This window comes from Panthera leo, chromosome F3 (genome assembly GCF_018350215.1).
Source record: "Panthera leo isolate Ple1 chromosome F3, P.leo_Ple1_pat1.1, whole genome shotgun sequence".
NCBI classification, from domain to species: domain Eukaryota; kingdom Metazoa; phylum Chordata; class Mammalia; order Carnivora; family Felidae; genus Panthera; species Panthera leo.
The window spans coordinates 12,748,415-12,772,468 of NC_056696.1; the positions used below are offsets into that span (position 1 = coordinate 12,748,415).

Sequence of the window (24,054 nt, forward strand, 5' to 3'; positions counted from 1 at the left end):
TGAATAGCAAAAAATCAATCCCCGGGGGCACCTGGTGGCCCAGTCGGTTAAGCATCTGACTTCACCTCAGGTCATGACCTCGCAGTTTGTGAGTTCGAGCCCCGCGTCGCGCTCTGTGCTGTCAGCACAGATGCAGGGGATTCACATCAATTGCCCAAAGATCCCAGTAAATAGCAACGTGAAATGCCAACATTGCACTTCTGGGACCTGACTTCTGTGTGGGGTACCCCTCGTAAAAATCATAATCCTAATGACTTCCCTGTGTCTTTGTTCTCCTATAAGAGCAAAATATTGAAAACATGAACTACTGAAAGAAGATCACTTTGTAAAATCAGATCACAGACATATAATTTATAAGGTAACGTTATTATCATTTTGCATATATTTGTAAAACTCATAGGAGTTTTTAAAGTGAATTTATTTATTTTGAGAGAAAGAGAGAGAGAGAGAGAGCCCATGAGTTGGGTCGTGCCAGAGAGAAAGGGAGAAAGAGAATCCCAAGCAGGCTCCGCGCTGTCAGCACAGAGCCCCACACAGGGCTCGAACTCGCGAACCGTGAGATCGTGACCTGAGCCAAAACCAAGAATTGGATGCTTAACCGACTGAGCCACCGAGGCACCCTCAACTCATAGCAATTTCAAGCTTGCTTTTTACCCACATTCATTCACAACAGTAATGAGGCACGTAGGTGAGGCAGATAATAATACTCCCGCTCTACAGAAGACACTGAACTTCTGAGAGACCAAAACCTTGTTGCCGGGGAATGACAGAACTAGACTAAATGCCCTGCCCCTTACTCTTCTACGTTGTTCCTCATGCATCATTCCTTCCTCCCAGTCCCATCTTCTTCACGCCAACCCACTCAGCGGGTTTCAATCGGTGAAACCTTCACCTTGAGTTCCAAAATGCTGTAACGAACGGGTGTTTCGCTCACCATTTCGTCCCTAGGGCCAGCACAAAGGGCCGGGTAGTTCTTAGTGAACGTCTGAGGAATAAATCAATGACTGCTAACTGCATAATAAGCTGAGAGACACAGACAGAACGTGCCGATGTCACATTACCTTCACAGACCGGGGCGGGCGCTGTCCACCGTCCCAAGTCAGTACACTGGGCCACGTCAGCTCCTTTCAGCCTGAAGCCATCAGCACAACGGAAGCTACAGCTGGTGTTGTATGGAAGCGGTCCCGAGAGTGGGGCGCAATCCGTGCTTCCATGGACCGGACTCTCCAGTGGCTCACAGGCAATGGCTAAATGGAAAAAGTTGTCGTCTGAAACTGGGTCATGGAAGGGCTCAGTTCTTTCTCACAAGAGCCACTCAAGAGATGCGTCTTCCTACCCATATTATCAGTACGTTCAGAACCCTGAATCCTCCCTTTTCCAAAAGGGAAGCTGCCTTGAACACCTTCCTGTGCTCTCTTTGCCTGGGTCACTCACCTGCCCTTTGATCTCAGCTTAGACTTCACTGTCCCTAGGAAGCCTTCCCTGACTGCCCCCCTCCCAGCAGCTCAGGGGTAGGGACTCCCCTAGTGTGCTCCCCACAGCCCCTGCACTGTGCGGAGACTGCTGTGGTCCTGCCCTTGGACCACAGTCTCCCTGAGGCTGGGCTTAGCCGTTCCTAGTTGCGTCCCACAGCCTGGCCATGTTTGGTACCTCGAAGGTACTCTTTAAATATTTACTGATGATATTTGCAGAACTGGATCAGGCAGGAGGAGATATATAACAGGCTGGACGTTTAAGGAAAAAGCTGAAATAACATGGCTTATTGTTGACATCCTATTAGCTAGGTTTATAAAATGGTCCTGAGTGGGCCATATCTCTGAAACACAGGATGTCAGCGTCATCAGACTTTAATTGCCAAGCGAGTGCAGGCCAAGGACAGTTCCTGCACAGAATTGAGCCCTGAGTGGCCTTAGCTCTGATACAGACCAGTTTCCTCATGTGCATCCTTGATAAAGCATTTCATTTCCAGGCTATTCCTGGGTTTTTTTCAGAGTGTGAAGACCACCATCACACCCTGGGCTTAGACCTCTGAGTTGTTACAGAATCGGAGCATCAAAGAACCAAAGATCCTCCAGACCTTCTCTCTTTACAGATGAGAAAAGGAAGGTTCAGGAATGAGTTACTTCCCTGACGTCTTGTATCTGGACGGTAGCAGAGTTGGGCTTGTGATCTCCATCTCCTGGGCACTCACTAATCCAGTCTTCAGTTTCCTGCTCCCCTGTTCACCCTCTCTGCCTCAGAAGCTGAGGGCAGGAGGCAACTGCAGAGAATTCAGCTTTGTGCTGTTGTGTAACCGCCTAGGGTTGCATCACGGCCCCTGTGGACGCAGCGCGCCTCGCTCCTTTGTCCAAGTCACCTCCAAACGCTAATGGGGAATCCCCCTCTTTGTCTTAATAGCCACCATTCTGGCTTCCTCTCAAGTAGAGGACATTGTCCCACAGCTTGTATTGCCAGTGAGGCAGAAAGGGAAAAAACGAGGCAGAAATGAAGGTTGATTGAATGCCCAGTCTAATGCTAGCTACTTTCTACGTGCTGTTTAACTGTGTGCTTTTTATATACTTCGTTCTCACAAAAGCACCTTAGCTCATTTCATGGATGAGAAAACCATGCCTCCGGGAGGCTGAACAACCTGTTCCAATGTCAGAACCTGAAGGAGGCTACCCTGAGCCTTTCCACTGCGCCATGGCCCCTTTCTGGGCGGAAGAGGGCTACTAAAGGAAAATCCTACCCTCACAGGCTGGCAAGGGTGCGGTCCACTGGCCAGAAACAATGCAGTGGAGAGTGGCCCAGCCTCTCGCTTGATAGCCAGGTTCACACTCAAATCTGCAGCTGGAGCCATATGCAAAGGCAGTGAGGGGATGAACACAGTCCATGGTCCCTTTGCCAGGGGCTTCCAGGAGCGGACACCACACAACTAGAGAGAACAACCAAGGACAGAGAGAAAGATACTAAGGAAGGAGAAAACCCAGACCCACAGCTGGAAAGCAATGATAAAACTTCGTCCAGGAAATCCAGGTGGAGCTAGAAATCTGTAAGGGTCAGGAGACCCTAGTGATGATTTGTCCAGACCTGGACAATCCATCCACAGGGTGACCTTAATCTTAAAAAAAAAAAAAAAAAAAAAAAAGACTCCTCCAAGGTTTTTATAATGTCCTCTATCCCTTTATCTCTATAAACCTGTCGTGGTAGGTCTTCTAGTATCTAGAAGACACTAGAAGGATGTAGATGCCATCCTTTCCTTCTTGTGTGAAATTTATGAATGGAGCCATTCTGAAAACTGCTTGAGGGCTCTGAGTTTAGGCCAAGGGAGGACTTTTTAAATTTGTTTGTAGCCAGATCAGCCTCTTGATTTTTCTGGAGCCTGGTCCTCTTTTCCCATCCTGATGTACTAAGTGGCAGGTGGAAAGGAGAGTCAAGTTGTGGTGATTCAGGCCAGCTTATCCATAGACCCCCACTGTCCTCTGTACTCACAGCAAGGACTGGCACGGTAGACGTCGCATATCCCCAACCACCGGAAACTCACCTTCACACCCTGGGGGTGAGGCTGTCCACACCCCCGAGGCTGTGCACTGCACCACCTCTGGCCCAACTAATGCAAATCCCTCTTCACAAGCAAAGTGGCAGCTGGACCGGTATTGGGGCGCTTCCGGAGAGGAAAGACACGTCATGCTTCCTCGCTCAGGAGTCTTCAGGGGTGGGCACTGGGCAGCTACAAACAACCACAGAGCAAAGGTGTGAGCCCTTGGGTTATGCCCAGCACCTGTGAAACCTTAGGATGCCCCAGCAGCCGTCTGCACCTTCCGTAAGTGATGGGCAAGGTGAAACACCTGGTTGGTTCAATGGTACTTTCAGGAGCCATTTGGAAAGATCCAAACATCCCCATGTTGCATTTAAAGAAGCAAGGTCAAAGTATCAAATTAATAAGACTCAACCCCTAGGTCCTCATTACTATACTGTTCACTTTGCAATAAGCAAAGGGAGAGAGGTCCCTTTGTGATGCTTTTGCCTGAGAATCAAGAATTAAGGTGATCACCTCACTCTATATACGCAAAACATCATGAAAATCAAAATCAGTGTCACTCTCATTGATGGGTAGTAGTAAAAATCAGAATTCCCCATTGAATGCAGATGCTCATTATTTCTCACATTTTTCTAAGGTTTTTTTTTTTCTTGAGAGGGAGAGAGAGAGAGAGAGAGAGAGAGAGACAGCGTGAGGGGCAGAGAGAGAGGGAGACACAGAATCCGAAGCAGGCTCCAGGCTCTGAGCTGTCAGCACAGAGCCGGACATAGAGCTCGAACCCATGAACCATGAGATCATGACCTGAGCTGAAGTTGGACACTCAACCAACTGAGCCACCCAGGCGCCCCAATCGCTCGTGTTTTTTAATGGAGAAAGCTTATTTTCCCCTTATTTTCTAGTCGTCGTCGAGGATGGAAAGAGTAGGGTCCACATACCTATACATTGCGGTGGGTTATTTGTCCACGTTCCGGAAGCCAAACATTCCAGCTTGCTGGGTCCATTCAATTCGTACCCTTCAGCGCAGTGGAAGCTGCACTCTGAATTGAAGGAGAAGTTCCCGAGCGGGTGGCTGCAGTTCATGAGCACATGTTGGGGGAGACCAAATTCCCCACACTCTTGGACTGTGGGGACAAAACGTTAATTTTCTTTTCATTGCAGGTTTAAAGACAATGTCAGGTTTGCTGGACGTTGGAACTCTTTGTACGACCCTCTTAATCCTGTCTTCCTGGGCTTAGTCTCACCCAACCTGGTCATCTTTACTTGGTTCCTTTGTGTTGGCTACATCTTGGGATATAATCAGTCTTTCAGTGGTTTTTATTTCAAGCAAGCAAAATCAGCCTTTGTTTTGCTTCCCTTTTACCGTGTAGGTTGTTTTGAACCAATGGTCTACGGATAAAAGGTTTCACCCAGAGGGCGTGTCTTGGGACACTTTGAGTGGGGCTGACTGACTGACCCCAGAGAGGACCAGGATGAGCTTTACCCCCTGGAGAGTCTCCAACATGATTTGCTTCCTGGACCACCTCCAGCACAAGACCAAAGGCCACAATAATATCAACAAAATAGCGCCCTCACCATATTCACATTCTGGTCCATAGAATCCGGGGAAGCAGGAGCAGGTGTAGTTCCCGATGGTCTCAATGCACTCTCCTTGCTTGCTACAGGACATGTCCTGGCAGGACGCTGCACGGATGCAAAAGGGTCAGTATGGTACGCATTCCCGGGAGGTGTGAAGAGAAGTTAGATTCCTTTCCAAGCCGCAGACTCAGCCCCTCTTGGTATAAGACTGAGCTAGCCAAGCAACACAAAACTACAGTGTCCTCTGGAGTGCCACCCTGTTCCCTGCAAAGGGCATTGGGGAAGCCTACCAGAGCATTGCATAGCTTCCATTTTAAGCTGTTGTCTAAGGAGGGATTGCTTTGTGTAGCCCAGAGAGACAAAAGAGCCACTGATCGATGTGTAGACAGAGAAACTCCTCTATGTGGTACAAAATAGATTGTGGCTTTTTAACCAAGAATATGCATAGAGTTGTATTATTACGGAAACCCCTATGAGGGGCATTACAACATAAAGGCTGGGCATCAGATGTGGCGGGGCGGGGGGGGAGGGCAGTGGGTGGGTCACACATATGTCATCAGAGTCCTGGCTCTGCTGCCTACTATTACAGGACCTCAGGCAAGTGACTTCTCCGAGGCCAGCCTGCCCCGGGTTAGGGCCAAAGCCCTTCCACTGTTTGTTGATTTCAAATCTGTGCCCAGCGCCGCACAATGGAGGGGCAGGGGAACCACATGAGACGCTTAAGACCTCCTCGTGGTACAGGACAAACAATCCCATGGAGAGATGTTTCACGGGCCTAAATATGCCAGGCTTAGGTAGTGCCGAGTACGACTGACTAGCCACACCCTTCTCAGTGAGTCCCAGTGGAGAAGGGCTGAGGTTCCTTTCCTACAAGAGACTCTTTGTGGGCGTGTGCATCATGCACCCGATGGAGGGTTCTGAGAATGTCGTCACTGATGAGGTCATAGCTGGGGGCAAGGCCTGTGGCTATATTTTCTCGTGGCGTTTCCTCTGCACACATTGGGCCACTTTAGGGTTGATTACAAGAGGGAAGTCATATGTCACATTCAGGCTTGTGCTAGATGATGTCTACCTACATTCCCTCTCAACTCTGAGAGGCTCGAATTCTAGAGGTCGTGCCGGTTCTACAGGAGGGCATTCCCGAGGCAGCCGGCAAGTTTGGTGGGGCTGCACGGGGGCCCTGGGAAGGGTCGGAGTAAAGGGAAGATGCAGGAGGCGATAGAGGTCTGGTCCACGTCTTCCATCGTATTCACCTTGACCCCACCAATGTCTTACAGCCGTGATACCCGTGCCCTATGTTCTTGGAGCACACATGGTTTGTTCTGATCGTAGCTTCCTAAGGATCTCAGAATGATCTCATGTGCTACAGGGGGCGGGAGAAGCCACATCAGAAAGATGCAACCGGTTCCAGCGTAGGCGCGTGACCCCAGGAGGACCACGCTTCCACGCATGTCTGCCTACTCGGGAACCGCTCACTCTGTTGAGAAGCGAACACACTCGCAGGGTCTCTTCACTGTCAGTTCCCTTCCCTCATGCCGCTGGTCCCTACCAGCACACCTGAATACATGCTGCCGTCGAAGGGAATCTGTAAGCATCTGCGATTCTCGGCCCTGTTCTCGTGTTGTCTCATGAGAAGGCAGAGTAGAGAGTACCGTAGCATACGCGGCCACAAAACACCAACTTTAGAGTCGTGAGTTTGAAACCGACTCTACCATCAGGTAGCTTCGAACCTTGAGCAGATTCCTTCATAGCCTGGACCTTCCTCTCATCAATGAAATGAGAGGACCTGACTGATGAGGTTCTCACTAGGACTAAATGAAACTAATACAAAACAGGATTACGACCCATGAACTAATAACATCACAATAACGTAGTGATGTACAATAGCTATCAGTTATAGCTGTGTCTCCTAGGGGCCAAGTTATCTTCCAACGTATACTGCCCATTATATGAGGGCGCAGTGGTGCCGAAAAGCTCTGGATATAAATTTTAGGGGACTAGAAACTCCTGAGCATCTATTTAATCAGTTACACACTGAGGAAGGTGGATCCAATGATTATAAAATGTCCTTCTAGGGGCGCCTGGGTGGCTTGGTCGGTTAAGCGTCCGACTTCGGCTCAGGTCATGATCTCACGGTCCGTGAGTTCGAGCCCTGCGTCGGGCTCTGTGCTGACAGCTCAGAGCCTGGAGCCTGTTTCGGATTCTGTGTCTCCCTCTCTCTCTGCCCCTCCCCTGTTCATGCTCTGTCTCTCTCTGTCTCAAAAATAAATAAACGTTAAAAAAAAAAATTTAAAAAAAAATGTCCTTTTAGTTTCAGAAAAACCCAAGTTTCTCTACTCCTGATCTTATATTCTTCAAGGTGCTCCTTAATGCTGCATGATTGTAGTTTTTTCTTTTAATTACTTTATTTTTTTTAAGTTTATCTATTTATTTTGAGAGAGAGAGAGAGAGAAGCAGAGGGAGAGAATCCCAAGTAGGCTCCCCGCTGTCAGTGTAGAGCCCGATGCAGGGCTCAAACTCACGAACCGTGAGATCACGACCTGAGCAGAAATCAGGACGCTTAACCTACTGAGCCACCCAAGCACTCCAACTGTCATTTATTCTTTGTTTTCACATACCTGACTTTGTGACTCGATGTTATTGACTCAGAGGCTCTATTAGTGAACCAGGGAAGGCTTTTTTTTTTTTTTTTGAAACAGATAAACTTCAGAGTACAGAAGCTCCTACCTGTGTAGCATAGCGCCCGCTTCTTTTTCCAGCAGGGCTCATCGTTCCACTTGCCAGGGGCTGACACGCTCTTGATGTAGATCTCCACACAGTCCTGGTTGTTCTTCTTGTTGTTGGGCTCGTTGTCAGCCCAGTTCTCGGCCTCTTTGGTGAGGACCTTTTTGGTTCCCACCCAGGTCCATTTATCATTGATCCTTCGGATCCCAATCCAGTAGTAAGAGTTGAAGTAAGGCATGACATCATTGAGGTAAGCGATCTCTTTTTTATTCTGGATGGCCACTAAATCCGTGTAATGCTTCTGGCAGAACATCCGGGAATAATTCCATGAATATGCTTTGATGCTGTAATTATAGGTCCACGCTGCCACTTCTTTCTGCTTTATTAGTTCTGAGTAAAGGAGAGCGAGTGCCAGGTTAGCATCCTTCACCGGGAGTCCGTGAGCATAAATACGCTTCTGTGTAAGTCAGATGGGGTTCTGACTGGAAGACAAAGAGCTAAAATATGACTATGTTGTGTCTAATCTAGTCGTCTTAAGAAGGAAGAGTGGTTTCCATCTTTCACCCAAACACATATATATGTGAAGTCAAAATAAGAAAATGTACTGTTCTGAGGACGCTTGGTGCTGAAAGATTTGGAATCATAAGAGAACAGAGTTGGAAGGGACCTTATGAGGCATCTAGTCTCCTTGGGTAAACGGAAGAGACATAGTAAGTAATTTGTCCTGTTTAAAGGACACACACAAAAAAAAAAATTAAAAAAAAAAAAAAAAAAGGGGCGCCTGGGTGGCGCAGTCGGTTAAGCGTCCGACTTCAGCCAGGTCACGATCTCGCGGTCCGTGAGTTCGAGCCCCGCGTCAGGCTCTGGGCTGATGGCTCGGAGCCTGGAGCCTGTTTCCGATTCTGTGTCTCCCTCTCTCTCTGCCCCTCCCCTGTTCGTGCTCTGTCTCTCTCTGTCCCCCCCCAAAAAAAAATAAATAAAAAACATTGAAAAAAAAATTAAAAAAAAAAAAAATAAAGGACACACAGAATGTCTTGGTGGCTGCCTCATATCTACAGGTTCAACCTCTTCGCGTGGAAAATAAGATGCCTTATGATCCGGAGCCTACCTGCTGGGCCAGCCTCATCACCCGCCATATTTACCTTCTTAGCAAAACAGAACTCCCACTTCTGTGCTTTGCACATGCTCCCTGCTAGTCTGGCTGCCCTCCCCACTTATGCCTGGTAAACCTTTCCTCGCCCTGCTTTCCTTGACTTCCCCGGGTAGGCACGTCTCTGCCTCCGCTTCCCGTTATCGCCCTCTGGGCGTTGGAACGTCTCTTCATATGACACGGTCCACACCGGCCAGATTGTGAATTTTAATCTCTGGGTCCTTAACACCAAGCACAGAGCATGGTGCCTGACAGGTGTTCAGTAAATACTTGTTGAGTGAAGCACAACGTGTTTGTGGCAGAGGCAGGTCGCAAACCAGATCTCCTGGCCTGCGATCCTACGCTCGTTCCACTGCTCTTGACTGTTCCTCTTTGATAAGTTACGCTACGCCCTCCATCTCTGCTCACTCACGTGGCAAAATAGGGCTTAGAACAAGCCGTTTGAAGCAACGCCTGTGGCAGCAAGTAGAAATAAAGTTTGTGCCCTCTGAAAGTGTAAGGGGGACTCTGATGAAAGCTGTTGTTATCGTGGCCAGTGGGAGCTCACCCGGGCCAGAAGAGGCCAGATCGCACACGAAGAGGTGTACAATGTAAGCAATCAGGCCTGGAAGTGCCTCTTTTTCCTGTTTATAGAATCTTGTTCCTATTCAACCCTGTCCTCTGCTGCCCGCACGAGGGTCATTTATGTTTGTCCCTCCCCCACTGACACCTCTACTGCATTGTTTTGCCCTAAGACTTTATTTTGGCATCACCAGGGCTGCGTTATTGACTTTCATGGACTCTGGGCAGCTTTTCTTTTATAAGCTCCTTCCTCTGTAATAAAATACTAAAAACTATATTTTATAATTGCATTAGTAGAAAGACGTACATATCAGTACGGTATACTAAGACCTTTTTGTGGGTCCCTGACAGTACTGTGGGCCAGGGCCTGCTGTGCCCAGTGGCTAATTGGTCCTGGATATGTCCATTTCGGTTTGTGCCAGAGCCTTTCCACCAATATGATGGTGTTGGGTGCATTTTTCTTCAAGGCATCTGGGCGGGAACAGTTTTCCCATTCCTTGTAACAACTGGCTAGCATCCTTAACTTCCCCTCATTACTCAGGCCTAGACGAAAGGTGAACACCAAGTTTACCAAAGATTAGGGCACTGAAGCAAAGGAGTTGGGCAGTTCTGAAGATCACCGTCTGAAATCTCCAGTTCCAGATGGCTTTTAGGCAGCTGGCCTGAAACGAGAAAGGAAAACTTCCTTTTAGTACCCAGGTGAAATCAGCGTGGCCCCCCAAATCCCTGTTAGTCATCATTGTGTTGAGTTCTAATCCTCCTTGTTTCCAGCAGGGTGGAGGTTCAAGTGCTCTGCTTCCTTCTTGTTTCTCCCTGCTCTGCTCCGAGCCCTGCTCTGCACCCAGGCTGAGGACAGAAGTTGTTTCTTCTTTCATTCGATAAGTATTTATCAAGTAACTACTTTGTGCAACTAAGATTTTTCATTTACGAAACATTTTACAATTTTCGTGTAAGAAGAGTATTGTCATTATTATTATGCAATAATCTTCCTGTAAGAACCAGTATGCCATACCCCAAAATAATAGGAAGTTGCACGCAAACTTCCCGATCTGCACAGATACGTCTGACCTATACTTTGATGCACAGGGAATCGACAAATGGTGCTGGGCTATGCCGTCTGCTCTGTATTATTGACCTATGTCTTGTCTCCTTGCTTTACACTGGCGGCCTATGTCCACAGTACTGTTCAATATTTAATACATATGCGCGGTACCTATATATTTAATATTTATTAATATGTATAATAATCCTATTCCCTTTGGATCAATAGCAAGTACTATATTTAATGGGCTCCCTTCTGTGGGGACTTCATGAAATCTGTTAACATTTAAAAAATGTTTCGAGACAAATAAGTTCCGGGAATGCTCACCTTGGCCAACTCCCTCATGCTGCACATGAAAGTACTAAATGTTGGTGAGTCTAAAATCGCATATGCTTTCAAAAAGTTGAACCTTTTAAATGTGGATTTATTATTACCTTTTTTGTAAAAGAAGTGAGATTTAGTGATCAAGAAAAGACTTTAAGCTTAAAGTTGCATTATATTAGGTAAAAATTTTGTAGAGGAGGAGGAGAGAAGATGAATAATATAAAATTTCCTATTATTAGGAGCTTGCTTATATATTTTTTTAAGTGATGAGGGCTATCAGATCACTACAGTATTTAATTCCACTGGAATAAAAGACATGATGGGACATTCACTTATTGTAAAAGGCTAATCTTTACAATGTGTTGGAAATCCCATCTCTTGTTAATTTTAAAACTGATGATGAAAAATACTAGCTTTCCACTTAGACAGGTGTAAGGCGTTACACAATTTTCCAGAATTCTCTCAGAGGCACAAAGAACAAAAGTATTGCTGCTAAAGAGCACAATAGCGTAGGCTGCATGAAGGGGACCCCAATATTCACCTTTGACCTTGCGCTGGGCTTCTCCAGTAGGACTAGAGAGAAGTATAGTATTTTCACTCTAATGGTGCTCTCCCTGTGCCCTTTGGAAGTGGTTTTCTCCCTGTGCAGAGCGTTTCTAGGGGTTTCTCTGGCCTTGGGGCAAGCTCAAGGAAGTGTGTGGGGAGGCTCCTGCTTCCCTATCAGCGTCCAACTCTGGCCACTATCCTAAAAGAGCTGTTTCATGTCGTAACTTCTTTGTTTAAACTTTGAAATATGGTTTGGTTTAAACAGAATTGAGAGAGAGAGAGAGAGAGAGAGAGAGAGAGAGAGAGAGATGGTTTTAAACATTTCAAGGTTTTAGAGGACTTGGTAGGTGCTTCTGATCAAGCACAACATGTAAGAAAGGGAAATACATGATGCATCTCCTACTTTAATCTGATCATATTTTTCCGTTAAAAAAAATCACTAAATATTAAGAATGACTCCTCACAGATTATGTGAGAGACGAAGGAGGCCATAAAGATTAATGCCAGGTCAGTTAAGCATTTCTCCAGCATTCTGCAGCAGATCTTTTGGACCGTGAATACTTGAGATGAGTTTTAATGAGTAAAGATGATTTGCCTAAGCTTGCTCACCTGGATGGATGTTGGGTTAGCATAGTGATTACCCTTGCGGGACTTTTGAACTCCTTTGAAAGCCAGATAAAAGCTATCGTCAGGGTTCTTAAAAAAAAAAAAAAAAAAAAAAAAAGCACAGTTGCAGTGTTTTTAGACAGTTTCAGAAGACTCATAGATCCTCTAAGTCTGTCCACGTTTAATGGACCGCAAGTTCGAATCTCTGTTAACTGTAAGGCAGTACCTTGGCTCACTGGAAACTGACAAGGGTTTTATGTGGAGAATGGATGACGCCTTTGAGTGGTCGTTTTCCTCTGAGGCTTCCTTGGGGTGGGCAGGCCTTCCACACCTGCCCCTGTTCTACAGTGTCGTCTTCAGATCTAAGATCCTGGAAAGTTAAGAGCCGTGTCCTAGTGTTATTAAGCCTGTTTAGTGTTGAAACAAGAGGAAATGACTCTAGGAGAAATGGCCATGCGCTCTGCTAATCTTTAATATTCTCTGGCAGCTCACTTCAAACTGGAAGTCACCGAGAAGCCGTCTGAGACTGGGTCATTAGAATAACATCCTGTGCCTGCGTAAACCTTCATTAAAGCCACTTCACACCGCGATTGTCTTTAACTTTTACCTTTCCTAAGAACTACAAGAATGGGGTGAAGAGAGGGGCAGGGAGAAAGTGGAAGGAGAAAGTGTTTATCCCTTGCCCTCACTTGGCTTGGGTACTGGATGCCAGCACAAGTCCCATAGCTGCCAGCATTGCGAGCGGCGCACAAAGTTGGGAGAGATGATACCGCGGAAAGGGATTCTGTTCTCCTGTCTACATTGTAGACCACAGCTTTGCACTTTTAGAGCAGAACTGACAAAGTCCCTCCCTGGACCCTTTGCCTTCTGCCCCGATGCTATCTGATTTCTCTCCTTCCTCTGGTTCAGCTTCCTTAACTTCCTTGCCTCCCTTTACTCTCCGGCCTCCTCCGAACTCCAGCTTGTGAAATGGCCCTTGCTACCTTTATCACTGAAATCCTAATTACCAAACCCAGTGAACATGTGCCCTTGTTATTTTCCTTGACCTTTCTGCAGCAATAAATACCGCTGAGTAGTTCCTTTTGTTTAAAATACTTCCGTGTTTCCTTCTCTTGATTCTTCTCTTACATCTTGAGCAATTTTGATGAGTCTCCCTCTGAATCTACTTCGACCCCCTTCTGGCACTTGTAGAGATAGAGATTTCCCTGGGTTCTGGCCTCCATGACCCTATTCTCTTATCACTCATCTGCTGTCCTGAGGTCACCTTCTGGTCATCTCTTTGCCAACGGCCCCAACACTGTATCTCCATCCCTGACTTCCCTCTTGGGCGTGATGTCTGCAATCCAAGTGCAAAGCAAACAAATGATCGCCCAGCTGGAGGAGGATGCTGGCAGAGGCTTCTCAAGGGCAAGGGCTCTGCCTTAGGTCTGAATCTCAGCTATAGTAGAGAGCAGGTGCTTACTGCTTAATAAATATTTTATGAATGGATGAACAAATAAAGAGCAATGGCAGAGAAATGACTGAAAGTAAGATAGAAGGGTGTACTGAGTAGGAAAATGTTGGAAAATATGTGATCATTAGACCTAAGTATTTAAGGGCTACAGCAGTAGTTGTATCACATTTGAAAGTATATTATTAGGCAGAAGAGCATAAGAAATCGGTGCAAAAAAAATGATCTTGGCACTTTTTCTCATTCTATTTGGGTGTGAGAGAAGCAAGGGGCATAATCGTTCACATCCCACGTGAGGGAAAAAATGAGTAGGACTCACTCTCTTCACGCCATGCGGGTAAGATAGAGGGATATGTGGAGAAGTGCGGGAATCAAGGATGGTTAACATAGGTCATATGTTTCAGGAAAGCTGGGAAGGGTATCAAATAGCAGAATCTCTTAGATGTTGGGGATGAGAAAGCACATTTCTCTCCTTTGCCCAAACCCTTCACATGAACCTGTCATCAAATCCCACTGGCTTTACCTTCTGACCTGATACCTGGTCGTTCTCCGGATTTCTGCTTACTGCTACAGAACTAGTAGACACATCATCCTTTCCTTCCTGGACATCATCTGACTGGTATCTTATCCTCAAGTTGCCCATCTTCCATTGTTTCTCTATAATGAAGTCCGAGTGATGTTTCTAACACAAAAACCTGACCGCATCATTTCACTACCTAAAATCCATCGGCTGTTCCTACCCCTTGAGCAATACCTACAAACTCCTTGAGATGACACATATAGGACCCCTCAAAATGTGGCCTCTATTTGTCAAGTCTCATCTCCTGCCATTAATTTTCAATTTATTTGTGCCTCTCCCCCCCCACCCCAATTCTACAATGCATTTGTAACGAAACATCTCGTAGTTTCCAGAAGGCACTGTATGTGCCCAATGTTCTTCTTATTGCCCAGAGCACTCTTTCCTTCTATGTGTGCCTGGCTCTATAAGTCCAAACATCTTCTCTTGAAAGGAGCCTTCTCTACGATCGATCCTTCCCCACCGGTCACCAAGACAGGCACTTCCTGGCCCCTTGTCTATTTCAGTAACTACTGATTTGCCAAGTGCCTACAATGTGTCAGGCGCTCTTCTAGGCACTGGCATTAAAATGGTAAAAACAGACATCATTCCTGTCTTACGGAATGTATGATCTATTGAGAAAGACAGGTAATGAAGCACCAATAAATACATGGCAGTTCATGACAAGTAAACGTGAAAACTGGAAGCTAGCGAGAAGTAGGGGAAATAAGGTGAGGCTATGTGATACAGGGACTTGTGGTCACCTTAGGCAGGGAGTTCAGGGCAGACTTCTCCAAGGAGATGATGTTGAAACTGAGAGCAGAATGGCCAGAAGAAGCCATCCAGGGAGACGCAGGAGGAAGAACATTGAAGACAGAAGGAAAAGCGAATGTGAAGGCTTTGGGTGGCAGCCCTGTGTGTGTGGAGAGTTCAAAGAACGTGAAGCCATCAGTGTGGCTGGAATGGAATGAGCAAGAAGGGCATGACACGAAGCTGGTTACAGATCACTCCGGGCTTTGGGAACTGAAGCTGGGGGGTGAGATTTGGTTCTAAGTGCAAAGAAGAGTCAGAGGCCGGGGGGTGTGAATTTTAAGAGAGGCAATGATGTGGTCATTTGGTGTGAAGAACTGGGAGGTCCCAGAGGTCAACTGGAAAGGTGAGTTGGGGCCCGATCTTGCGGGTCTGACATAAATGTCAGCAGAAGGGATCCAACCGTCAGTGTTCTGAACAGGTGCACGTAACCATGGTGGCTGTGATGACTCAGAGGTAGAGAGGCTGAGCTGTGGAGAGAGGAGACTACTGTACTAGTCCCAGTGGGAGTAAATGGGGGACGGGCTGGGGCTGGGGTCAATGGGAATGCAAAGTGGGGAGGTAGATATGAGGGTCACTGGGGAGGCAGGACTATGCAAGGTGCTGGTGGCAGAGTCCAGGTTTCACAAGGCATTACAACGGACACAACACTTCCCTCAGGTTCTGGATAGGAGTGGTGGTGGCATAGCACGGCTATTGGTAGCCCCAGCTTAAAGGCAGACCATGAAACACAGTGGAAAAAAGAGGTCTCCAAGCCAACAGCAAGTTAGAAATAAAGACAGAAAGGAGCCCCGGACATTAATGCTAAGAATCAAAGCACGTGTTTACATTAGACTACCGATCACCATTGTTTAGGTTGATATACTAGCATTAAAAATAAAGCAGCATACCTAATTTTGAAAGTCCATCGGAACCTGGCTGAGCTACATCCCTACAAACATAAAAGAATCATTTTGTATGTGACTTTGTAACATTTCTGTTTGCTTTTCAGCCAGAGAAGCGAGACACCTAGAAGACAATGTAATAAATGCCATTCATGAAACCACCACGGCCTACTCTCTAGGGTTAGGTCCAGGGTCTTTTTCTCAGTATTGCCCATCACGTGGTAGGTCATTTTGACTTCTGACGATCTGATTAATAAGCCTCTGCTTACAGAATTCTGAAGCTACATATTCTAAGAGCCAGTGATCAGCCCAGGAGAGGGTGAACCACGTAGTGACATTTTGAAAAACAGGTCATGGAAGGAAGAAATAGAAGCCACAGACCTAAGATGGTTCCGGTGTAAAATGGCAGAGAATCCAGACCTGCTCTTAGCCCACTACATCTCTCCCAACATCAGTGCAACTTAACTGCAAGTTCTCAATCAAAGGCTCTCCTCCCTGAGATCCATCTGATGGAAAATACCCCACCAGCTAACTCTTAACCTCTTTCCTCAGGTCCTAGAGGTTAACTGAAGCCACTCTGAACTTGAAGCCAAATTTACACAGAAAGGGTTGAGGTTCCGGAATCCCAGGGGCCAAATGTGCTCAGGGGCGAAGGAAGAGGTCTAGTCTTTGGAATAATGAAACAGTGTCGGAGGTGGCACCATCAGGCCTGGATTGCAGAGTTCCAGCCTAGTTTCTTTTCTTTTCTTTTTTTTTTTTTTTTCAAGTCATCTACCAGTTCTTTCTTTCTTTCTTTCTTTCTCTTTCTTTCTTTCTTTCTTTCTTTCTTTTAAAATATGAAATTTATTGTCAAACTGGTTTCCATACAACACCCAGTGCTCATCCCAACAGGTGCCCTCCTCAATACCCATCACCCACCCTCCCTTCCCTCCCACCCCCCATCAACCCTCAGTTTATTCTCAGTCTTTAAGAGTCTCTTATGGTTTGGCTCCCTCCCTCTCCAACTTTTCTTTTCCTTCCCCTCCCCCATGGTCTTCTGTTAAGTTTCTCAGGATCCACATAAGAGTGAAAACATATGGTATCTGTCTTTCTCTGCCTGACTTATTTCACTTAGCATAACACTCTCCAGTTCCATCCACGTTGCTACCAAAGGCCATATTTCATTCTTTCTCATTGCCAAGTAGTATTCCAACCTAGTTTCAAGATGCCAGTGGAGGAGCTTCTGAGCATAAAGCAAAGGAGGCGATAGGGTGGGTTTCCTAACCTGAGACCCATGTGGGGGTTGGGGAACCCCCTGTCCTTGCCCAGAAAGCTCGGTGTTTATGTGGATGTTTGCATTTTCATCTGGGACAGAGAGTTGTACTTTCACCAGAATCTCAAAGAACTCCACAGTCCAATGTATTAATACACTTCCGAAATAGAGGAGGATCCCAAAGAGAATAGAAGGAAGAGATGACTAAGTCCTTGTCCATGTAAGTTGACCAATACCGGGAATGTCTGATATGCAAAAGAGGAGACAAAAGCAATCCACGTTCTTTTGTCACTGGAGTTCAAACTCAGGACAGACTCAAACTCCTTTCCCCTCTCTCCCTAGTCCTCTTATCTCTATTTCTCCCCAACACAGAAAATCCCCATTGCCAATATTTGAAAAGTGAACGATAGTAAAGCAAAGAGGGGGTTGAAATCATGTGTGAGTGCTGCTCTCTTCTGGCATCCCGCAGAAAGGAGCTCAACAACAGAGATGTTCGGTTGGTTCCTTTCCAGCCACGGACTGCAGGGTTTGGGACTGTGGGAGAGACTCCTGGCAAGTTGGGGGTAAAACTGTGTGTTTCTTATCTGTTGATAAGTTCATGAATGCCTAGTTTTCCTTGGATCTTCCCTGGATCCCAAACCCCCACGAATTTTTTTCTTTTTCACAACAATAATAGCTGACATTGACAAATCAGTTACCGTGTGCCAGCCTCAGATTTACACGCTTTTCAGAGCAAATCCTACTTAATCTTCAAAATGACACCATAAAGTAGAGCACCATAGGGGCACCTGGGTGGCTTGGTCGGTTAAGCGTCAGACTCCTGACTTCGGCTCAGGTCATGATCTCACTGTTCCTGAATTTGAGCCCAGCAACGGGCTCATGCTGACAGCACAGAAACTTCTTGGGATTCTCTCTCTCTCTCTCTCTCTCTCTCTCTCTCCCTCCCCTGCACACACTCTCTCTCACACACACAAAATAAATAAATAAACTTAAAAAATAAAGCAGAACACTGTATGTATGTCTATTTTACAGATGAGGAAACTGAGTCACTAACAGCACTGAGACTTAAGGCAGCTATGGAAACCATGTGGTTACTCTGCAAGAGTCCCAGCTGACTCCTAGGGCTCAGAGAAGGAACTAGGAGAGCCCGGATGAGAGAGCATTTACCCACAGGTGTGCCACAGGGCATTTGCTCAGCCTTGCCCTCAAGCCACAGAGAAGACCGATCCTGGGGAAGGGGGTCGAGGGTTTACCAAGATCTGTGCCCTCGAGAGTTTCTGTAAGCTCTAGTAGGCTGGTGCCGGGGAGCCAGAGGGCAGAAGTCTAGATGCAGACAACATCAAGCCTAACAGCGGGGCTGTAGGTGCAACACCTCATCTCTGCAAGGCGCAGCGACTTCATTTGTGACACGGAAATAGCAACCTCACCTCCCAAGGATGTTGGGAGGGTCAAAGCAGACAGCAGGTTTTCAGATGCTCACAGTCTAAAGGGCTACTCAACATAAAGTGCCACGACCACTGCTCTTCTGCACTCTCTAAACCTTTGCCTGCCTGACTCAGCCTCCACACAGCATCTCGTCCACTTCCCAGAGTACAGAGAAACGAACTTACCATCTCCTCTGCGCCTCGGCTTCCTCTAGGCTGTCTGCCCAACCCAGACTTTATAGCCTCCCTGCCTCCCCTCTGTGTTAAGCTGTTTAGAAAAGCAACTTCCTATTCAAGTTCCAGAATTTCGCCACAGCCCTTCACATGAAGTTGGATGTTGATAACACAGGAGTGGTTGATAATAGTTAGCAGTGGTCACCAAGGGGACAGGGGTCACCTACTTCAATGGGGGGGGGGGGAGGGTCTGGAGACAGGGGCAAGTGTGAATCACTTCAGGACATCCCGGGCTAAGTGGTGCAGGAATAGTGCCCACACCCCCCCAGGAGTCAGGTTTCCTCTGATTATGCTACGAGCTCCAATTTAAGGTCGTACAACTGGAAAACATGCTTTGTCTTAATCATAATGTCCTAGTGTAAATATTCCAGTTACTGTGGAATCTCAATGAATGTTGACTAGTCCAGAAGCGAGGCAAGGGACCAAAAATTGTAATAAAAATAATTAAGGTGGGGAAGGAAAAAAACCACTGAGAAAATCCTGGCTACTGGGGGCGATCGCTGGAAACAGTTTTGACACGAAATATAAAAGAGACATGGGTCGTTATTAGGAAAGGGTTTCTGCTTCTTGTGTCAGGAAAAAATGAAAGATGTAAAACTGGAAGGTTTGTGTGTGGGGATAGGAGGCTGTGGGCTCGGGGCTGAAGACCTGGGCTCTGTGACCCGGCTGCCTGACATCCGTGTTGGCTGCACGGGCGTCTCACCATTAGGCAAATGACCTAAACTCTCTATACCTGTCTTCCCACCTGTGAAACAGAACGATGGTACCAGAACTCACCCCACAGGGTTGTCGTGAGGTCGGATGCTTGAAGCAATGTCTGGCACACGGTCGCGCTCGACAGCCGGCTCTGCTGGCTCAGAGTTATCAGCCAGCAAAATCAAGTCTCCAGGACTCAGCGTCAGGTTGGAAAACCCTAACTCTTGATTTATTTTCTTGGGAATCTAGTTGTGCAGTAATGGGTGTTACTCTTCGCCCGCCGGGGGTGTGCCCTAGCAAGTTCCTACCCTCCTTGTGACTCAGTTCCCTCAGCTATCTTAGTAATAAACAAGGACTGTGGTCGCTGCATGGAAGCATCAGGGCCATGGATGGATTTTTACGGGAAGGACTTGGACCCTCTTTTTGGCATTGCCTTCCTTTTTTTTTTTTTCTTTTTTTTAAGAGAGAGAGGGTGAGCAGGGGAGAGAGAGAGAGAGAGAGAGAAAACAAGGGAGGGGCAGAGAGAAAGGAGGACAGAGGATCAGAAGAAGCGGGCTCCGCACTGTCAGCACAGAGCTGGATGTGGGGCTCGAACTCATGGACCTGGAGATCTTGACCTGAGCCGAAGTCAGACGCTCAACCGACTGAGCCAATGCTTTTTAAGTCGGATAATGCTAAGTTTTTAGGGAGTCTGAGGGAAGGAGAGAAGGATTTGGGGGAAGAGGAATGGCAGGACGACAACTTGACTTTGTTGAAAGGCTGTTCAGGCTGAACGCCATTTGCTCACGTGGATATTGTCTGTGTGGAAATTTTAAGTTGCTTCTACTTATGTGGCCATTAACGCAAGGAATCCAGACACACAAGGAATATTTGCATCCCTTCAAGGCTCCCCTTGCTAGCACTAGGGATTCGGTGAAATCCTCGCGGACCTCACACTTGTTTAAGGGGGGAGGCATTAGGCATTACATAAAAACCACGCAAACGAATGCAGAAAGAAAAAAATGAGGCACCGTGAAAGGATATGATGGGAACTTGACCTGGGGAAGCCTCCCCAGAGAAAGTGACTCCAGAGCTGGAGAAAGTAATGATGAGTAAACATTACTACATCAGGTGGGGAGAATGCTCTAGGCCAGTCAAGGTTTGGAGCAGCCTGGGGGTCTCTGGACAGCCCCGGGGAGGGTGGTACAGGAGGCTGGACAGTAGGGAGCACTGGGACCGTGCCCGGTCTCCAGCCATGTTACAGCTGTCAGCACGTGCACCATCTGCCATCAGGTGAGATGGAAGGCAGTTAATTCCTCCTGCACAGCTGGTCCCTGTACTCAGAGAAACTAGGGGACTTTCTACATAATAGGCTGTAGGATGACAGACAAGAACATAAAAAAAGAGCATACAGGTTTTCCCCCTTGTTGTTAATATAATGTATTTGCTGTTAACAACAGCAAAAAAGAGGCGCACCTGGGTGGCTCAGTCAGTTGACCATCGGACTCCTGATTTCAGCTCAGGTCGTGATCTCACACTTAAGAAACTGATCCCTGCATCGCGCTCCGTGCTGAGCATGGAGCCCGCTTGGGATTCTCTCTCTGCCCCTTCCCCACTTGTGTTCACATGCGCTCTCTCTCTCTCTCTCTCTCTCTCTCTCTCTCTCTCTCAAAATAAATATTTAAGGGGTGCCTGGGTGGCTCAGTCGCGGGGGCATCCAGCTTCTGCTCAGGTCATGATCTCATGGGTTCATGGGTTCGAACCCTACGTTGGGCTCTGTGCTGACAGCCCGGAGCCCGGAGCCTGCTTCGGATTCTGTGTCTCCCTCTCTCTCTGCCCCTCTCCTGCTTGCGTGCGCTCTCTCTCCCTCAAAAATAAATAAGCATTTAAAATTTTTTTTTAAAAATTTTAAATTGTTTTAAAAATTAAAAAAAAGTACTTTAAAATTTTTTTAAAAAGAAAGAAAAAGAAAAGAAAATTCAGAAAAGCACAGGGAAGTGGAAACAAATCACCCGTGATGCTGCAGAATTGGAATGGAATTGGCATCCCATTGTACATTCATTACGATGCTTTTTCTGTTTTGTTTGATAATATATCATAAACTTTTGGGATGCTTTAAAATATATTTCTGCTGTAGTTACAGCTAAAAAAAAAACCCCAATATACAACTGGATGTAAGTACAGATACACCTACAACATAAAGATGAACAATGAAGGATAAAGTCAATCTTCCCATGGCTTAAATGGACTTTATCAAAACTTCCCAGAAAGGAGGGAACGGGAGAAGAAAAAAAAAAACTTATCACACAAGGGGAGACCTTGTGGCCTATACGCCTGAAGTGTCTGTCCCTCCCCTGATAGCTGACGCTGTCCTGAACAAATACGTCAATCTTGCCCGTACAGCTTTCGGAAGACATCCTACGTAAGTTTTTCGAGCTTCTAACTCTTCCTGCTGAAACTCCATTTAAATTGGCCTGTGGTGTTATGATTAAGCATTTCTCTTCTCTATCTTTGCTCTCCAGTTTTTGAAAGGGAAGGAAAGGCAGTGAAATCAGTCATCTTGGCAAAGGTCTCCCATAGTAAGCATGTTCACCCACATAACCATACTTATGTCGTCTCAGCCCTACCCAGGGGTTCATTTATTCATCCCATATATTTTTGTGAGGATGTGCTCCGTGCTGTCACATAAATGAATGTAGGACACAGTCCTGTCCTGAAGGAGTCAAAGACCTTTGAGGGACAGGCATAGAGACAGATAATGACGAACATCACAGAGGAGCCAGTATATACACCCATTCTTGCACAGACCCCATGAGAGGACAGCGAACTAACTGCCTGCTGGGGGCGGTGGAGAGGTGTTTGGAAAAGGTGCTGGAAGGACACGACCCTTCGGCTGGGTGGAATAAGCCGGCTTCTTTTGTGCAAGCTCAGCGGTTGGACACGGACACGCAGAAAAGACTCTAAACTCAGCAGATGAGCTAGGAAGTGGTTTTACACATTAAAAGTATTTTTACCCTTCCAAGAGCATACGGTGTCTGGGGCCCTTTGATTACCAGAAGGCTGCGATAACCACAGAGAGGTTATCACCTACAATAGAACACTAGAAACACAATTCAATGGTGACCTGTTTATAAATGAACACCACGAATAGACTATTTAAAAGTCACTGAGGAAGTGAAGCAGAGATACTGTTTTTATGAGCTACCATTACTGAGCACTTAGTCTTAGGCCAGACGTTATGATAAGCTTTTAAAAATCTGTATCTCACTTAATCCCCACAACGACTTTCTGAGGCAGATTCCATGGCACAGTTGGTCCAACTACTCAGAAATTATTATGATCGGCATTTTATTGAAAAGGATATTGAGATGGGGCGCCTGAGTGGCTCAGTCGGTTCAGCGCCTGACGTGGGCTTGGGTCATTATCTCACAGTTCATGAGTTTGAGCCCCACATCAGGCTCACTGTAGTCAGCAGCGTGGAGCCCGTTTCAGATCTTCTGACCACCCCCCCCCATCTCTCTCTGCCCCTCCCCTGCTCGTGCGTGCATATTCTCTCTCTTTCTCTCTCTCAAAACATTTTTTTTTTCAAAAAAAAAGGAAACACACTTCTCTTGGTAGTCTGGCGAGTATTCTATGCTCAAAAGCTCTGATAATGAAAGATGAGTCCAGAGTGAAAGGAAATCGAGCTACTTCTCACATCCATGTCGGGACATGGTGTCACGTCTCAGGTCACCGAGGCTCTGTTACGGAGCCTGCTTGGGTTAAAATTGCCTTGATCACAAAGGGAAACTGTAGCCAACTTGCTGATTGTATTTGTTGTCTGGAAACGTGAGGCAGACGTAAAAGTGCTCCGATTCAGAGGAAAAAAGGCAAGACTGGATGGGAAGTAGAACAGGCTAATTTCTGAGCCTCACTGTTTTGCATATAATAAAAGATTAAAGAGCTGCTGATATTTGGATCACATAATTTTCTTTCTCTCGATGCACACAAGGGAATGTTACCTCTAATGACGATTATGCCTGCTCTCTGCAGTCAGTTATTTCTTTGGGGATACATCTCTGAAATGGATATCAAACTGAGAGAAACCTACCTGACATATTTTCATCACACAATTTCATCCAGTAAAGCTGGTTTGGTGACCCGAACTGCTCTTGAGACGAATAACAGCCTCACAGTTTCTGTAGGTCTGTTTCTAGCACCTCCCGCATTCTAGAGGCAGGGCAGCCAAATACAGAATTAAAAACACTAATTTGGCATTCAGAGGCACCTCTTGTGGTTCAGAAAAGTGCTCCTCTAGTTAATGAACTTTTTTTTTTTTTAAACTGAGAACTAAGCAAATTATGCAGTGAGACCTCTCAGGCAAGCATCGGTCTATGTAACAGCATCATCATCAACAATTTATTGACTGGCTGTTGTGAGTAGGACATTGTTTTAGGGTTTGGACTTGACACAGCTATTGAAAGTCAGTTTGCTGAGTTTGCGCAGAAAGCTGCCTCTGGGCACCCTTGGTCTGGTTGGAGATGTAGGTCACATGCACAGAAGGGAGAGATGGTGACCTGAGACGGGGCAGACCCACACAGACCGGGAGGGCAGCCTGAGCCCAGGGAGACAGCTCGCTGGGAACCGGCTACACACGAAGTGCATCTCGCACTTGCGACAAGTCTAGACGATGTGAATCTTCCCAGATAGCCAATTCTATTATTTCTGAAAACGCTAATATT

General features: G+C 46.6%; 1 protein-coding gene across 7 annotated transcripts in view; it reads right to left on the reverse strand.

Moving 5' to 3' along the window:
• LOC122211688 (selectin P) overlaps nt 1-18,711 on the reverse strand; it is a 40,218-nt gene extending 21,507 nt beyond the window's left edge. Inside the window, exons 1-8 of one of the 7 annotated variants that reach the window (XM_042925037.1) lie at nt 18,611-18,711; nt 10,102-10,192; nt 7,823-8,209; nt 5,093-5,200; nt 4,456-4,641; nt 3,524-3,709; nt 2,729-2,914; nt 1,062-1,247 (exon numbers count right to left, since the gene is read on the reverse strand). In XM_042925037.1, the coding sequence (XP_042780971.1) occupies nt 1,062-1,247; nt 2,729-2,914; nt 3,524-3,709; nt 4,456-4,641; nt 5,093-5,200; nt 7,823-8,209; nt 10,102-10,192; nt 18,611-18,613 (1,333 nt within the window). In that variant the 5' untranslated portion in view covers nt 18,614-18,711. Of the gene's footprint in view, nt 1-1,061; nt 1,248-2,728; nt 2,915-3,523; nt 3,710-4,455; nt 4,642-5,092; nt 5,201-7,822; nt 8,210-10,101; nt 10,450-18,610 lie in introns of those variants that run through there. The other 6 variants (XM_042925036.1, XM_042925033.1, XM_042925032.1 and 3 more) reach the window with 6 other exon arrangements.
• Between the last annotated feature and the right edge of the window lie 5,343 nt (nt 18,712-24,054).